Source organism: Moschus berezovskii, chromosome 7 (genome assembly GCF_049115385.1).
Source record: "Moschus berezovskii isolate FMDL1 chromosome 7, NW_MosBer_1.0, whole genome shotgun sequence".
NCBI lineage: Eukaryota > Metazoa > Chordata > Mammalia > Artiodactyla > Moschidae > Moschus > Moschus berezovskii.
The window spans coordinates 109,226,559-109,242,549 of NC_142466.1; the positions used below are offsets into that span (position 1 = coordinate 109,226,559).

Below are 15,991 nucleotides of genomic sequence, written 5' to 3' on the forward strand. Positions count from 1 at the left end.
CTTTCTGATGGCATTTTGACTGAATCTCTTGTTTCCTAGACCAACTTTTAGATGATCAGAGAACAGTTATATTTTGTCATTTTCCTTTCCTGTATGCATATAAAGATAAGCGTGTGTGTGTGTAATTTCTTTTTCATCTCTTACTTGGTCAGAATCTTTAGAGCAGTGTTTACTCTTGCCTGGAGAATCCCATGGACAGAGGAGCCTGGCGGGCTACAGTCCACGGGGTCGCAAAGAGTCGGACGCGACTGAGCAACTTCACTTTTCACTATGGAATAGCAGTGATATTCATCATTCTCATCCTGTCCCTCACTTCATAAAAAAAGATTTTAATGTCTTCATCTTGGGTATATGTAGTTCATGTCTGTAAAATAGTCTTCATCACTCTAAGAGGATGTTTTTTCTTCCAGTCTGAGTTTAGTTTGAATTTTTTTTCTGTTAATTTATGGTTTTGGCTGCACGCGGTCTTCGCTGCCACACACGCTTTCTCTAGTCAGTGAGCAGGGGCTGCTCTTCGTCGTGGCGCTCAGGCTTCTCGTTGCGGTGGCTTCTCCCCTTATGGAGCGTGGGCTCTAGGTGTGCGGGCTCCGGTAGTGGTGACTCTCAGCTCTAGAGCACTGGATCAGTAGTTGGAGCATACCAGCTTAGTTGCTCCCAGACATGTAGAATCTTCTTGAACCACGGGTTGAACCAAGATCCCCAGCATTGGCAGGCAGATTCTTTTATATACTGTGCCACCGGGGAAATTCCTAGTTTGAATTTTTTAAAATTTGAAATGGGATAGCACATTCTTTCAAATAATTTTTCAGTAATTATCAAGTTCATATTACTTTTCCTTAATATATGGAATAAGTTAGTTACCTTACTTATTATGTTTGAATCATCTTTACACTGTGCTGTAACCCCTGTTGGTCTCAATGTCCATTGCTTTCCTGCAGTCCTAAATTTGATGTGATAATATAGGCAGCCCAGAGCCGTATCCTTATTTGCGCGGTTCTAACACGTATGCCATGATCTTTGTTTTTGAACTGAACACGTATGCATTTTAACGTCTGTGCTGTGCAAAACGGAAATCACCAGTATTTTACTTAGTACATTTATACTCATATACTTTGTTTTTTGGTATAATATCTGTCAGAGTTGGATTAGGGGAAAAAATGAAGAATGCTTCTTTTTTCTATGCTCCGAAATTGTTTAAATACAAAAGAAAAGCTGAATTGACTCCATAATGCCATCTCTTTATGAGTGATGTACATCTTTGGCAGTCATTTCACTCAGATCTTTTACCTCTTATTGAACCAACTTTGGTAACTTATATTTTGCTAGGGAATTGTTCAGGTTATTTATATTTTGAAATTAATATGAATAAAGTTTATAATATTCTTTGTTTTTGGTACTTATAGTCTTTCTCATTCCTGAAATTGTCTGTATGTATATTTCCTTTTCTCTTCTCTTTCTGTCATATTTGCTAGGAGTTTGTAATAGTTTCATTTTTTATCTATGCCAATTTATGTCTTTTCCAGTTCATTAATTTGTTTTATTTTTATTGATTCACTCTACTATTTTTGAATTTGTTCTACTTTTTCTAACCTTTTGTGTTGAATAATGTTTGCTTATTTTCAATGAAGTTTCTAACAAAGTCATTTAAGGCTGTGATGTTTTTGGAATGTATTTGGTGACGTACATTTTGATATCTAATGTTTTCACTTTGGTTCATTTTTAATGTATAATTCTGTTTTTATTTTCTCTTTGACCCAAGGGCTCTTAGAAGAATGAAAGTTACCTGTATAGTTTCTACTTTTAAAACATTTTGTATTGAGATTATCTTTTGTCCTAGAATGTGTATTCAACCTAAATTGACAATGAGCAGGGTCTGGTTTTATCTTTATGACTCCCTCTTGAAAGTAAAGCTTTCTTTCCAGCCAACCTTCCTGCTCCTCCTACCATACCTAAGGAGCAGTCTTTAATTGTCAGTATAATCATTAAGTTTTTCATATCTTTTGAGCCAATATTGATATTGCAACTCTGTGGAGCATTAAGTCAGAGATATTTCCAGACTTATTCAGATAAATTCAGGTAAAAAATCAAGGCAGAATCTTGCTGTACAAACTGGACATGTCAGTCCTCTTTCTCTATAGAATGTTTCATACCAACTGTGGAATGATTCCGAGTTTGATCAATCTAATTCAGGCATGCTTCAGAGAGGATGGTTGAATTTTATTGAAGGGGAGGGAAGGAAATGATTTGCTAGAAAAGAGAAGAAAGGGCTTTCCAGAGACAAATAGTTACAAAGGCCAGTAATAAAATACATGTGTGTATATATTTATGTTGCATGTATATGTGTTCATTACTGGTTACAAACCCTTTCATGCCCACTACTTTAGTTAAGCATTACAATAATCCTTTGAGAAGGTATAATCATTATCTCCTGTCTTGTTGCTCGAAACACTGATGTCTAAAGAGCCTAGTGTGGAACCTAGATCTCCCAGCTTGAGGCTCACTGTTTTTTCCATTATTTCATGCTAGGAAGGCAGTCCTTAAGAGGGCTGTCCCCAGCACAGCCCCCAGTGAGGATCAGGAGAAGGAAGGAGGGGTCTGGCTACCTGGGTGTCCGCAAAACGTGTAACCTCAGTGTTTGTCTCATTTGAGATCCCTGCAGTGAAGTTGAACGAGTTGCTCGAGAACTTTTATGTCACTGTAAAGAAGAGTGACGGCTCAGACTTCCTGGCCACATCGCTGCACGCCATCCGCCGAGGCCTGGACCGCATCCTGAAGAATGCAGGGGTGGGCTTCTCCATCACCAGCAGCACCTTCAGCTCGTCCACCAAGAAACTCAAGGAGAAGCTGTGGGTGCTGAGTAAGGCAGGGATGTCAGGGGCCCGTTCTCGCAATATTGTCTACTTCTCCCTCTCGGACGAGGAGGAGATGTGGCAGGCGGGATGTCTGGGGGATGACAGCCCTATCACGCTCCTGTCCACCGTGGTCAAGTACAACAGCCAGTACCTGAACATGAGGACGCTGCAGGAGCATGCCGATCTGATGTATGGTGACATTGAGCTGCTCAAAGACCCACAGAACCAGTCCTACTTTGCCCGGACAGACAGCGTCAAGCGGGAGAGCCGGAGTGCTTCCACCCGAGTGTGCCACGGCAAGATCTACCACGAGCATTCCAGGGGACACAAACAGTGTCCTTATTGCCTCCTCTACAAGTACATGTACGTCCACCGGCCGCCCACCCAAATGGAGGCCAAGTCCCCTTTCTACCTTACAGCCAGGAAGGAGGCTGCAGACATGGGCAGGGTGTGGTACGAGGAGCAGAGGATGGGCCTGCGGTCTCTTCGGGGAGTTGTCCCGAACTTAGCCAAGAAGGTCAAGCTGGAAAACTGTGAGAACTTCACCTTCGTCTCATTCACTCAGGTGTCCAGGAGGCTTAGCTCCCACAGCTGCTGCCAGTGAGCGTCCCCTGCGGCCCCGGGGCCTCTACCCCGCTCATCCTGGTCAGGGGGTGCTCCCCCTGCAGCCAGAGCTCCGAGGTGGCCAGGGTGACCGTGAAGTCACGGTCAGGGTGTGGGACTTCCTGTTCCTTTGACTTCGGGTTTGTTTTTTTAACTGAAAGTAGGCAAGTGAAGATTTAGACTGTTTTATCCAGATGTGTGTCACCTCTGTTAAATTATAGAATCTAATACAATGTATAAATGACTACATACACAAGAGCGAGGAAGTTCATTTTATCTAGTGCCTTTTTAGCACAGATTTTCTCAAAAAAAGAAAGAAAAAACTATTTCAGTAGTCATTAAAAAAAAAAAAAAATCCCAGTAGCCTAGTAGCTTTAGAATGTTTTGAAGACTCTAAACACTTTAATGAATTACAGTGAGGCTCTAGGAAGAGAGAGGCAGACAGGTTAACTACTTCGAGGAGAAAACTTGTACTTGGCACTCCTCTTTATGTTTTGTTGGTGGATAACTTGATCCTGCAGAGCATGCAGCCTTGCTTGGTGGAAGGTCAGGGAGCTCCACTCAGTCATGCTGATAGGAAAGCAGGGCTGCTCTTAGCCCTGAAAGGAACTTGATCTCTGTATCAATGGAGACAGTTTTATGAAAAAAGATTAATACACCAAACAGTGCTTGTGAAAACAAGATTTCCAGTGAACTAGGTGGTTCGAGGGAACTTCCTGCAGTGAGAAAGTATCTTGGAAAAGCGATCTGTGATCAAAACGTGAAAAACCTCCTGAAGCAGAAGTGCCTACATTTTCTTTCTCAGTGTGCTGTGAAAGCTGTTTTTGTTTGAACGCTGTTTAGAGGTTTTTTTTTTTTTTAATCTGTTCTTTGTGTTGTGCAGTTGTTCTGTCAGCATATAGCACTGGATCTGTAAAACAACTGAAAGTAATTTTCAGGCTTAACCAGGAAAAAAATCCAACAAAATAAGCTGCAAAGAAAACAAATCCCCAAATGTGTTTATATTAAAGAGTTTTGAAATGTATTTGTCAAAGTACGACTCTTTCAGCCACAAGAGATGTCATCATTTGAGGTTGGCACCAATGCTTGGGACACGGTGTCAGCCTACCAGGTAAGCAGAGCCAGCATCAAGGACATAGTGGCAAAAATCAGACCATGGTGATAGGATATTAACACAGTGTGAACACATTTCACTCAGGTGAGATTTAATCTGATTGTATGTTATTCACGTAACAAAGTTATAATAACTGCTGTCAGTTATAAGTGCAAAAGGGGCCCAAAGAGTACTGAGTAATAAAAATAACTTCTAGGGAATCTTTATTTTGTATCTGAGGAGACACTGCCACAATCTTACACCATTTTGTTCCTGTGTGTGCTTTCTAACCCACAACTGAAATTCCAGTGTATTTTCATTTTGCAGGAGTCCTAAAATCAGTCATATTTCTTTTTCAAAATTTTGTTTCAGTATTAATTGTTTTTAAAAAACCATTCACTGGCCCTTGAAACATGTAATACTTCCTTTACTGGAGAAGACTCAACCAGTGCTGCCTTAAGGCTTCATGTTACCCCATTTTTAGTTCTACAACACTTATTTTATTAGTTGATCTTTCCTGGATATAGATTAACTTTGGTGTCTCTCCATCTGTATGTAAACAACAGATAATATTTAATAAGCAGTATTATAAGCTTTTGACTTTCTGTTGTGGTTTCCTATAGGGATTTTAGGGTTTTGATTAAAAAGAGTCGGAACCTGAGGTACAGTTTCGCTCACTTGCTGAAGACCCAAAGGAAATTTCACTTGAAGAAAGCAAATGGTCATTTTTCTTGTCAGTACTGCTCTTAAACAGAAATATAACCTATGTGAAACTGTTGGGCAGAGCCTGCAGCCTAATTAATAAGACTTCCATTTTTATTTTAAATAGATTCAAGAAAAAATTGCCATTAGGTGTCGCTGGGATCTTTTCAGATTTTAACATTTCCAAAAGTAGTAATAACAGATCCAGAGGGTATAATCTTTCTGTCGATGGTGGCTTTTCATCAGCTGAATAACAATCTCTGCCTCAACTTTGTTGCTTATCACCCATGTGATGAACTTTCAACCCTCAGAGTTCTGAAGGGGATGATTATGATTTGAGTCAGGAGATAGAATCTCCAGTGATACCTGATGGAAGGAAAGAATCATTATCTCTGCGTCCTAACTGCCCTTCATCACATGCCTCCTTGGGGAGTGGGAGTGAGAAAGAAAGCACATTTATCAGGTGCCACTCTGTGCCATCCACTGCATATTTGTGTGTAGAGGTGTACGTGTGTGTGCACACACACTTTATAGGTAGGAACACCTGATAAACCTGCCAACCTGGCAAACACCTGTCCTGCTACATGACTGCGTCCATGGTCAGACGATCTAAGGGGGCTGCGCAGCTAGCTCGCTAGCCTTCAAAGCTCAGGGCATTGCTCTGTCTTTTCAGCCAGCTCTAAATCATACCCACTGGGTTCTCGGGATTTTCTCCTCTTTGCCTAATAAGCCAGCAGAAGGGAGGATCCCAAGAGAAAAAAGGGGAAGGTTATGAGTACTTTCTCCACTTACCTGTAGTTGTTTTTTTTTTATTATTCATAAGTGGAATTGAATAGGGGGGATTCGCATGTTCACAGAGGCAGAAGTTGCTGTGGCTCCTGTCAGGATTGGTGGGGCTGAAGGTACAGGAGGACCCAGCGAGTCCTGTGGGCGAGCTTTTGCTGCAGTGCTTTCTGCATCTGCTCTAAAGGGAGCCCTACTTGCTTGGTACCTCCTCCCCAGAAACTCCCCAGTCTCCCCTGGGAATTTTATTCTGCCAGAGACACTTGGCATTCATTGAAATGTAAAGGCTTTAGGTCAGCACTGGACACACAGTAATTATGCAGTAAGTCTTCCCTATTTTAGTTACAGTCTTTGAAAGCAATAATGATATTCAGCTAATCTGCTTTATACCACTTATTCCTTCCATGATGGAAAGTCTCCTTTAAACTGTTAAACTTGAAGAGGAAACCAAACCTGATAATCTGGTCACATTTATACCCACCACATCAAATGCTACCTCCTACACCTCAAAGCCCAGATACCTCAGATATAAGCAAAAATGATTAAAGAATTTCAGAGAAGCCCTGAGAGGCTTTATGAGAAAGCTTTCCATTGTTTACTGTGTTTGCAAAGGGGAGTGTTATGGGACAACCTAACCAAAGTTGTGAAAGGATTGGTCTCCTCAGTGAAGTGGCATTTCCCAGTTTTCCTTGGGTTATGTGCTGTATTAACCTGCCCTGACTGATACATGGTATTTGTAGAAATGTGAAACTCTTGTTACTTTGATTTTTATCTCAATTCAGCCTTATTAAAACATCAAGCACTATGCCTACTTCTATCAGCATGTTCATAGACAGCCGTGGAGAAAAATCTAGAAAAAATAGTCCTCCCGTAGAAGTGGACGTCTCTGGTTATACAGGAAAGGTGGTCAGATTGGCAGCACCTTCTCTCCTCGGGTGGTCAGGGCTGGTCTCCGTTTCCTTAGCTGTGCGGTGAGATGACTGGAATTGATCATCTCCAGAGTGATCAGTGTTAACATCTCTACAGTTCCTTAAGGCCATCTAGTCAGGAGGTGGCAAAACCAGGAGGCAGGATTCCTATTTCCTCAAGATCATACACTGAATCTCCTCAATGAGTGCTTCTCAGTATATTGGAATACTTTCTTTAGGAAAAATAATTTTCTTCAAGTTTCAAGTTTCACAACTCCTTAAAAGTAATATTTTGTTATCTCTGGAGGCAGCAGAATGTTGATTATTTTTCTTAGATTAGGCTAACACCTAATTACCATTGGTAATTAACATGCATTGTTACCACTTAAAATGTTTAAATATTATGCCTATCAGATAACACCTCCCTTTGTTGCTTTTATTGAAATCTGGATTGCTCACCATCTTTGAGCTAGTAACCAGTTAACCTTTAGCCATCCAGGAATACAAACAATGAAGACCTCAAAGACTAGTTACCTCATTTCCTCTAAGGAGCTCCAATTTAGTCTAAGTTAAGGCCCATACACGCTGAGTAACTGTTAACCAACAAGCCCTGAGCCGAAGAATACATTAAAAGTTTCAAATTCATGTATATCTTTAAATGCTTTTACTTTGGGGGTGATCTTTTAAAGCTCTATTTTAAGAGAAAACAAACTTGTTTAGGCAGAGTTCTTAGGTAAGAATTTTTGTTGTATTTTCCCATATAAATTATTATCTGAGCAAAAACACGAGGCGGAGACTGGTGATGACCTAAAGCCGAACTCCCTTTCTAAGAGAAGAGAAGGCTTTGGGGAAATGAAGAACTAGTCTATCTGGAAATTCCTCTGTTCTGTACCCATGTATCCTGACATCAGGGGGTTTCCTAAAACTCCTCTGGGGGAGGTCTCCTGTCCTGGCCAAGTTCACCAATTGATGATGGTTTCTTTACAGCCCAAGAAATCCAGAGAAGTTCCTTATGTTTTAATTGTTGATCAGAATCAGATTTTTATGCTCAATTAAAATACTTTTTTATCTATTGTGGCTCATTTGGAAGTTAATAATTTCAGGAAATAGTTATTAAGACCCAGAAAAAGATCACTGGATTATATGTAGATGCATATTGCTCCTATTAATATTAAAAGCAATTAGGTAGATCCCTCCCTGACATTGAGATGAGAATGGGCTCCTAAATACTTTATGGTCAGTATAACAGATGTGATTAGTTTACATTTAGCCATAGTTATTGTTACTGATTTACTCCAACAGGTTTCTGAAAGATTCCGATTTGACTATGGTCAGTGCTTCTCATGGCTGCCTTGTATTCTTATTTAATTCTCACAACAGCTCTGCAAGCTCGATCTAATTATTCCCATTAACTGAGAAACCAAGGCTCAGAGAAGTTAAGTAAATCTACCTAAGTCTCACAGAGCTAATAAATTGGAGAACTTAAGTTTGAGCCCAAGTCTTCTCACTCGAAATGTAGTGCTCAAGGCATTGATGGTCCAGTGGTTAAGACTTCGTGCTCCCAGGGCAAGAGACATGGACTCCGACCCCGATCCCTGGTCAGAAACTAAGATCTCATGTGGGTAGCCAAACAAACAAAAACCCCAAACCTAAACTACCTTCTTCAGGCCCAAAGAGGTCAATTTATCACAGAGCTTTTTTTTTTTTTTTAAATACATGTTTATTTTTTGGCCACACTGTCCAGTATGTGGGACGTTAGTTTCCCAACCAGGGATCAACCTATGCCCCCTGGAATGGAAACCCGAGTCTTAACCACTGGACCACCAGTGAACTCCCTATCACAGAACTTTTGAAAAATTAAACAGTTTCTGCTTGTTTGGGAAATATTTTCTTTCTCAAAGCATATTGTGTCATACCTTGTATGTGCTTTCTTACTAATATTTTTATATAATTCAATAATTCCTGGAAAGCCTGATTGTTTTCTATGAATGAGTATGACATTGTCTGCCTATTGAGAACCTTCTGTGTTTATCCAGTAAATTACTTGTATTATCTTTTGTCCACCTTAAAGGGAGATGATCATGCCAGTTAAGTCTAATAAAAGTCAAATCGTTTACAAACTGTACCTGTTTTGACATGGGTATTACTGCTGAAATGTAAAGGGCCTCCTAATCTACATCACAATTACATGCTCAGGGTTTTTACTTTTGCTTTTTAATTTTGACATCAGAGAATTTTTATAATCTTTAGGCTAAAGCATGCTCATAGCAAAATATACTTGTTTAGTCATTTGTTTTCTGTTCCTTCCTTTATGAGTACATGTTTTTCTGTTTTGAGACTTAAAAAAACAAAAGGCTCTGGTTGTTTTGGTTGTTAACTCTGAGATAGCCTAGTCATCCCCCTATTTTGCCGCTAAGAAATGGAAACCCAGAGATACTAAAGAGCCCATCCAAGGTCAGCAAGACAATAAGTAGTGGCATGAAGACTAGAAAATTAATCCAGAATCTTCCCTCTATACCATAGCTGGGAAGATTTGGATTTTTTAAATTCATTAATGGGACTGCATCTGGCAGAACATCTGGCTAGCAGAAGCCTCTGGTGAGTTCCAGCCTTCCCAGAAAAACACTCATAAAGACCCAGAAGAAGGCTGCCTCTCAATTCTAGAATCTGGGAGAAATCTTACAATTTACAAGGCATCTGGAGGTGCACTGAGAGAAAACATTCCAGGTTGTAGCTCACTGCTTTCATTTGACTCAAGAAACAAAGGTTCTGTGAAACAGAAAATCTGAAAGGTATTTAATGCTTGTTCTCATTGACCATGTCTGTCTCCTTACTCAAAGCCCTGGCGCCAGAGAAGTAACTGGCTTATCTTTCTCTTAACCAGGTTCTCTATCCCAGCCTCTCTTCCATCTCCCCACCCACCTCCTCTTCATTCCATCCAACTCCAAGTCCTAGAGCTAACACGTGAGGCAGAAAGCAGAGAGGGTCTATCGGTGGCATCATGCAGTTTGAGGAAAACAAAAACAGTAGATGAGCAAGTAGCAGGCTATGCAAATATTGTGATTTTTCACTTACAGTGTAGGATCAGAGATCCAGAAAACCAAGCAATAAAAAGGAAGAGGATGCCACTTCAATAGAAAAGTGTGAAAGTAGGAATTGGGCTTGGAAATATGCACATCTGTTTACCCTTAACCTGTACATCCAAAAGAAGGTATTTGACAAACACTTAAGTGGACAGATAGCATAACCAAAAGCAAATATGGAGTTTAAGGGATAAGGACAGCATTTAAGGATGAGTATAGAGGGAAAAATGGGGCATTAAAAAAAATGTGACTGAACCAAGGAAAATGAAGAGCTTCCAGAACACTTGATGAAAGTGATCTACTGCAGGGAACAAAATTTTAGAATTCTCTAGTCATCTTTGAAGGAACTGAAGAATTGCTTCTATGTGGCAGTAAATATGTTACCTTAAGATGGGGATGGACTAAGCGAAAAAGACTGGAATAAAATGAAAAAGACTAGAAAGGATTTCAAGGAAGCTAAAAACAGTAACAGATTAAAAGCCACATTGGAAATAGAAAATAATACTGATGCTTAAAAAAATAACGTGAAGGACTAACTTGATATTTTATCCCTAATGTTCTTTCAAAAGAAACAGGAGATGAAAATATGGGAAAGATAATGGTTTTAATAAAATTCTTTTTTAGAAAAAAAAAAAAAAAAAACAGAACATTAGCTAATATTACTGACATTTGCTTTCCTAATGGAAAGACCAGATTGACAAAATCATTAGGCTATAAAAATGAAATCTTCCCTGAACAAAATGAAAATCTGTATGTTTAGATTGAAAGGTCTCACTGCATTCCAGGCCAAAAGTGAAAGAAATTTGTTCCTAATCACCCCCTGGCAAAATTTTAAACTACCAAGGAGAGAGAATGAAAAATCCTGCAGCCTTTCATTCAGTCAGACAGTAACACGTTACCTATCAGAAAACAAAAGAATGTTCTGACTCCAGATTTCTCTGTTGCACCAAGTGCCAGGAAACAATAGGGAATTCTGAGGGGAAGAGTTGTGACTTTGGTATGTGATAACATTTTATGTGTAAAGATAAGGGACATAGTTATGACATTCAAGAATTAAACCATATATGTACTATTCTTATAAAATATACTGCAACCTACAAAGCTTGGTTAAATTTTTTTTTTACTGAATATCATTTCAAGGGACTCTGCAGTATCAGATCATTACCCACTAGAAGAAAGATATGTTTGCTTTTAAATAGATAATATGGCCAGAAGCCACATATCCCCAAATGCCCAAAGTCCTCACTTACTAAATGGACTGAACTAATGCAAGAAAATGAAAAATAGTTGCCCCCTCACAGCATCATGTTTCTTCATTTTTTAATTACTGAAGTTTCAAATACTTGATCCCAAATACGTCAGTTGGTAAAGAGTCTGCCTGCAATGCAGGAGACCCCGGTTCGATTCCTGGGTCAGGAAGATCCTTTGGCAAAAGGGATAGGCTACCCACTCCAGTATTCTTGGGCTTCCCTTGTGGTTCAGCTGGTAAAGAATCTGCCTGCAATGCAGGAGACCTGGGTTCAATCCTTGGGTTGGGAAGATCCCCCTGGAGAAGGGAAAGGCTACCCACTCCAGTATTCTGGCCTGGAGAATTCCATGGACTCTTAGTCCATGGGGTTGCAGAGTCAGACACAACTGAGGGACTTTCACTTTTTCACTTTCATGGTATAAATAGAAATTTTAGATATCTTTTTACAAGTATAATTTCTCTTGTTTTCCTCACTACCATGTAAAACACGATCTTGATAAGCCCTTGCTTCCATGTGAGAACAGGGAGGGGGTCCCCACGTTTGTCTTGGGGTCTGAGAGCCCAGACCAGAGCTTGTGGAGTCTGTCTTGTGTGCTTCTCCACTATTCCCAAACTCAGAACTAACAACAGGTGCAAAAGTAGAAAATTACAGAAGATAAATGTGTGTTGTCACAAGAGACCAGGAGAAATGAAACTTGTTTCAGAGCACAAATGCCAGAAAAGTTCAGTTTCAACCACAGGAAACTGGCCAGAGGCAGTTAAGGGGCTTTCCTCAGCTGTACTTGAAGTTTTACAGAATTGTGTTTAAATTCAGATAGAGAATAAAAGCAGTAAAAACAGAAAAGAGCTCATTAAGTTACTTCCAGGGTCTACAGTGTCAGCGTTAGAACTTAAACCTGGGTGCTTCATTTTGGTTTTCATTCGGTTGCACTGGACAGACTTGAAAACACACAGTAATACTGAATTTCATTGACCTTCTTCAGGTCCTTCCTGGTGGTATGAATGTTTTGTCTGTGCCCACAAGTGGTCATGACAGCTGAAACTTGAATTTACATTTTCAACAACCTTAACAACGTTTGCTTTAAATTTAGCAATAGAAAAGTGAGTGGGTTGCTTTGCGTTTGTTTAGTTTTTCTTCTGAAGCACAGCAAAACGTCTTCCAGATGGAAGGAGTCTCTTATGGATAAATTCCAAGTGTAACCTTTCGCAGGGTCTCCTCTTGCTTGGCTGTAACTGACAAAAGTCTGTTCACTTTCACTACTTGGACAAGAAACACGATGCTTTTATTTTAAATTTTAATGCTTTCTCTGTAGTTTCATGTTCCAAAAGATAGCAACAAAACTGTGTCCCGATGTTTTCGTTGTCTTGGATCTTTTTTTAATGTAGAGAGGCTGGCCATAATTTCTTAACACTGGGAGCATCATTCTGAATGACAGAGGAAATGGTCAGTACCTTGAATTATTTTATTGCACCATTCTCAACTTTTTCTTTCTTCCTCCAGTGTGGCCTGCACATATACTCCTATTTTTGTGGACATGCGATCTCCTGAGTGGGAAAGCGTGTATAACCTTGATTTTCTGTCATAAGAATGTCAGGGTTCTTGTTCATTTAGCCCAGCCCTCTCATTGATAGTCTAGTGGAGTCTTAATGATTTGCAAGGTTCTGGGGTTTTTTTTTTTAAGCTGTTGGTGTATTGTTTTGTTTGGTTTATGTACATGCAACTTCACTGTTTAACCCAGATTTTTAAAAATAAAATGTTAATGTATATTTTATGTCTGTTTTATTAAAATAACTGAGTCATTTTAACTTAATCAGCAGTATGTATGGTTTCTGGATTTTTTTATTTCAGTATCATGTTTCTGGAAATATGTTTTCCTTTGTATTTTGCAAAACGTTGGGATATTTTGAGCAGCTCTATACCTGTATTCTATGTCTCCTGGCTATTGCTCTGGGTGAAATAGTCCTGACTGACTCCCTCTGGTTCTCTGACTTGGGTTTCTTCACTAGGCGAGCTGGGAGCCCATTTGGGAAACTCTCAAATCCTTAAGTATTTTTCAGAAACTTGTTTCTTAGGAATGATCTTAACTGTTGTATATAGAGAGAGCAATAAATCTCAGTGACTGTATATTGACCATTGTATGTATGTCTCTAATGTTTTTCTGCTCTTTAAATCAGTATTTATGACTTTGTTGTTGTTCAGTCACTAAGTTGTGTCCGACTCTGCGACCCCATGGATTGCAGCATGCCCAGGCGTCCCTGTCCTTCACTGTCTCTGCGAGTTTGCTCAAACTCATGTCCATTGAGTCGGCGATGCCATCCAACCATCTCATCCTTTCTTGCCCCATTCTCCTGCCCTCAGTCTTTCCCAGCATCAGGGTCTTTTCCAGTGAGTCGGCTCTTTGCATCAGGTGGCATTTATGGTTTTAAGGGAGTGCATTTAATCCTAAAGCCTTTTAAAGTTGAAATGTATTGCTCTCTAGATATACAAGAGTTAAAATCATTCCTAAGAAGTTTCTGAAAAATACTTAAGGGTAAGTATAATGTGGTAATAGTGAAAAGATGAGAAGTTTCCTTCACAGTTATTGACCCTAAGGCAAATTTCATCTGTGCTCACTGTTTTGCTTATAATTTTTAAAAAGACTCCTGAACCAGTTAAAAAATTTGATGAGTGCTATAGGTCATTTTCTCAAGAAGATCCGTATTTGCAACATTACACATATAAACCCACATTTAAAAACTTCTGCGCTAGATTTTTAAAAGTTATCTTTTTGACATTTATGCTAAAATAGTTAAGAATCTGCTTCAAAATAATCCAGAGGGGTAGAGAAGGTGGAGGTGTAGATAGTACATAAACTGGCCTCAGAGTAGATCATTATGAAAGCAGATCATTGGGTACAGGAGAATTCACTATACTCTTCTGGGTTTTTGTAGATACTTGAAATTTTCTCTAAAGCAGAGTTTAAAACAAACACACAAAAAATTCTTTTAATAGAGATTCCCCAACCCTCCTCACCAATCGTAGAGAATCACAGAATTTTCAAACTGAAAGGAAGGACCTAAGGAAAGATGAGAGTAACGATGCTGGTAAGAAAGCTCCTCCAGATAATACCTGAGGGACATTTTCAGGCAAGAATGCTGAGTTGCAGCAGTAAGGGCAAAAGTGAAATTTCTACCAGATGGGAACACATTTTTGTCTCTCCATTTAATGCAGAAAGAAGATCTGGGGGACTCATGATTCCTGCAGTCTTAGGTATGACTGGAGTTAGGCACAGCAGGTCTCACGATGGAGACGTGATCCACCACACGGAAAGTACTGTGAAGGTGGCCACACTGAGCTGGGGGCCGGGGGCCTGGGGTAGCACAGGGCTTTCCAGGCCTTGAGGACAAATACTCCTCATGGTGTTGCTCTGGAAACTACATGCTACCCAAATCTTAAAAGAACAGAGAACCTGCAGACGAGGACCAGCAAGGGTGCAAGTGTAAGTTAGACAGACACAGAGGTGTCCATGGCCTGGTGCTGCCCACTCTCCCTTGGGTGTCAAGACCTTATTTCTCAATGTCTGAGGGTCTCTCTCAGGACCAGTACCTTCTGGCTTGTTTCAGTCTGTTCCATCTCCTTTTTCTCACTCTCTCCCAGGTTAGGACCTGGAGCCCCAGCAGGTGTGCAGCCTGTCTGCCTTCCCCAGTACATTTCCTTTTCTGTTTCTGCTCGGTTTCCATTTTATTTCCTGCTCAGCTTAGGACCATTTTCACTACCATTTTTGCTGGGAACACACAAGGGACAGACACGAAAGACATTAAACAAGATGTATTTCAGCAATAAACAAGCTTCTTGTATTTCTCATGGGATCCCAAAGAAATAAGGATGAGAAATAAAAATTCCTGCCGGAGTATTTACAATGTACTCAGCTGTTGAAATGTTCCAAATGCAATCAAGGAAGTAATTTAGCACATTTCTAATACACTTACATATGGTAATAATGTGTAAGAGTTTGGTCACATTTAAAGAACCCCGTGAATCTTTCAGGACATTATTAAAGAACCTAATGCCCACCAATAGCAAATAACATTTTCAGCAGTTAATACGGTATTTGTGGTTTGCTGTTGTCGGTCCCTAGGATAATGGCCCAGAATTGAAAGGATATAATTGGGTCTTCCCGTAGGCAGGGGCAGCATGATCTGGAGGCTCCTTTTGTCCTGTAGTCTCAGGCTATGTGCAGACTATGTACAGTCCACTATCGTGCGTTTCTCCCTTAGTATAACAACCCACACAGGGCACTGTTGCCCAGGTGTCACTCATTCATGTCCCTCCTCCACAATTTTGTGATAGCTATTCTGTTATTTACTTTTTTTTTAAAAAAAAGATCCATTTTGTAAAAACTTGAATTTATTTTAAAGCTAGAAATAAATACTTCTTAAAAAATCAGAGTTCCTGGGGTCAAACCTTTCAGGTTGCGATTCCAACTCTGCCTCTTACTAGTTCTGTGATCACGGGCAAGGTATTTGACCTCTCTGTGCCTCAATTTCTTCATCTTTAAAATGGATATAACAATAATATCTACCTTGTAGGGTTGTGGTGAGGATTAAGTAAGGATTTTAACATATATAAAGCCCTTGGTACAATGACCAGTACCTGGTAACTGTCAAAAAATAATAACCATTGGCTATGGTTGTTTATGGGCTTCCCAGATGGCACTAGTGATAGAACCTGCCTGCCA

The 15,991-nt window shown here is 39.9% G+C and overlaps 1 protein-coding gene across 2 annotated transcripts in view; it reads left to right on the forward strand.

Moving 5' to 3' along the window:
• Nucleotides 1–13,084, forward strand: part of KIAA1958 (KIAA1958 ortholog) — an 84,803-nt gene extending 71,719 nt beyond the window's left edge. For both annotated transcript variants that reach the window (XM_088838279.1, XM_088838278.1), the window contains one exon: nucleotides 2,650–13,084. In XM_088838279.1, the coding sequence (XP_088694405.1) occupies nucleotides 2,650–3,456 (807 nt within the window). In that variant the 3' untranslated portion in view covers nucleotides 3,457–13,084. The remainder of the gene's footprint in view (nucleotides 1–2,649) is intronic.
• The last annotated feature ends 2,907 nt before the right edge of the window (nucleotides 13,085–15,991 follow it).